This window comes from Pundamilia nyererei, unplaced genomic scaffold, assembly GCF_000239375.1.
Source record: "Pundamilia nyererei isolate P.nyererei 1_Seehausen unplaced genomic scaffold, PunNye1.0 scaffold02834, whole genome shotgun sequence".
In the NCBI taxonomy this organism is placed as follows: Eukaryota; Metazoa; Chordata; class Actinopteri; order Cichliformes; family Cichlidae; genus Pundamilia; species Pundamilia nyererei.
The window spans coordinates 1-1879 of record NW_005190235.1 but is presented as its reverse complement, the minus strand read 5'-3'; the positions used below and the strand labels follow the sequence as shown (position 1 = coordinate 1879).

The 1879-nt window shown below is 43.5% G+C and overlaps 1 protein-coding gene across 1 annotated transcript in view; it reads left to right on the top strand.

Annotated features, from left to right (window-relative positions):
* The window catches only part of LOC102208984 (uncharacterized), a gene marked incomplete at its 3' end in the record, with an annotated part of 3760 nt that extends 1910 nt beyond the window's left edge, over positions 1–1850 (top strand). The window contains exons 2-5 of the mRNA XM_005755749.1: positions 570–684; positions 787–930; positions 1161–1275; positions 1696–1850. Of these exons, the coding sequence (XP_005755806.1) occupies positions 570–684; positions 787–930; positions 1161–1275; positions 1696–1850 (529 nt within the window). The remainder of the gene's footprint in view (positions 1–569; positions 685–786; positions 931–1160; positions 1276–1695) is intronic.
* Between the last annotated feature and the right edge of the window lie 29 nt (positions 1851–1879).

The following is a 1879-nucleotide window of genomic DNA, read 5'->3' as shown; positions in this document are numbered from 1 at the left end:
CATGGAAACCCATTCTATGGAGCTCTCTACACGCTGTTTTTGAACTAATGTAAATTCCACAGTTTGGAGGTCTGTAATGATTGACTCTGCTGAAAATTAGCGACCTCTGTGCACTATGCGTTTGTTGAAACAATCTGCATGCCTAGGTGTTCCCGTGGAAGTAATTGGAGTAATTGGAATGAATATATATACACACACACACACACACACACACACACACATACAAGCTAGAGGCATGTCAGCAAAACAAGAGAAGGGGACACATTGAAGAACAAAGTGCTTGAAAGCAGTGCAAAGGGGTTGGTCTGAGTATATCTGTATGTGAGGCCTGAGTGATGGGGATTACTCAGACCGTGGCACAGATTGGTGGGGGGATGGTGTTTGTGAGGTGTAGGACCTGATTGACCTGAAGTGCTGACCAGAGGTCAGCAGGCCTTCCTGTTCTCAGTCGTGGCCCTGATTGAGACATCCTGAAGTAATGCACTATTACGCTGTTTTAAATGGACCTTTAGGGGTAATAATGAAGGTGTTTTGTTTTTTTTCTTCTTCTTCTTGTTTTTATTGTGTAGGATGAAGAGACTGTGAATAAAGACTCAGAGGATGAAGTTCCCACTATGGTGAGGCGACCGCTGCCTCGTGGCCGGGCGAGAAAGAGGGCTATTGCTGTGAATGACCAAGAATCAGGTATTTTAGCGCCATCGGCTGATTCTGCTTTAAAGCACAGTTACACTACCTGTTAGTTGAAATGCTTATCGTTTTCTGAATGACTCTCATTTTACTGTCTAGATTTGACCTTCAAGACTCCAGTCCGTCCCATCATGCACCACGAGCGCATACTGTCAGAGATCGACCCTGTGACTCCGCGTAACGCGACAACAGCTAGAAACATCTACTCACCCATTGTGCGTTTCCTCACACCCAGCAAAGAAAGTGAGTACCAGTCATCCATTTGAAACTTGTTTACATGTAACAAAAGTCTCTCATTGAGAGACATCACCATACAACTGAATGCAGCTTTGTGATCCATGTGATAAACTCCACCTTGAACAAGCTGACCTGCTTAAACTACTTGGTCGGGAGTCAACTATATAAGTCTTATGTGATGTCATAAAGTCAGACTTGGTACTTACAGTCTGTGTGTGTGTGTGTTTTCTATTCAGATTTGAAGTACGCAGGAACGGGGACCAGTGTACTGATGAGCCCAGAACACGGTGTGTTCGGTTGTGGCTCCATTGACCTTCTGGGTGGAGACGAGGACGATGACATCTTTGATCCGTAAGTTGTTTTTCTACATACAGTCACAGGAGAAGACCATGATGTAACTTCATCTCATACATTATTTTAAAGGAAGTATTCAAAATCAGTTTACAAAATCCCAAAATATCTTTTTCTAGTTCTTCAGTAACATCATGTCGGCAATTCAATTTTATTTATATAGCGCCAAATTACAACAACAGTCACCTCCAGGCGCTTTATATTGTACAGTAGATCGTACAATAATAGATACAGAGAAAAACACAACAATCATATGACCCCCTATGAGCAAGCATTTTGGTGACAGTGGGAAGGAAAAACTCCCTTTTAACAGGAAGAAACCTCCGGCAGTGGATATGGGTTTGGTAACTTAGCTATTTGAGAAACGACACAAAGTTTTGTTTGAAAGTTTCTGTTGCTGAGCATCATTTTCATCTGCAGCTTTACGTTCATCAAGAACATGCCGTCGCGGTCCCAGCATTCTAGACCTGCTCTTCTAGATATTCCCCCGAAGACCAGAAGCACCCCAGAGGGAACACTGGTGGTCGATCTGGTGAGTTTTATCCTCCCTGGCCTCCTGCTCGCTGCACACATATGTAGGGATGGGTACCAGTTCTGACATAAA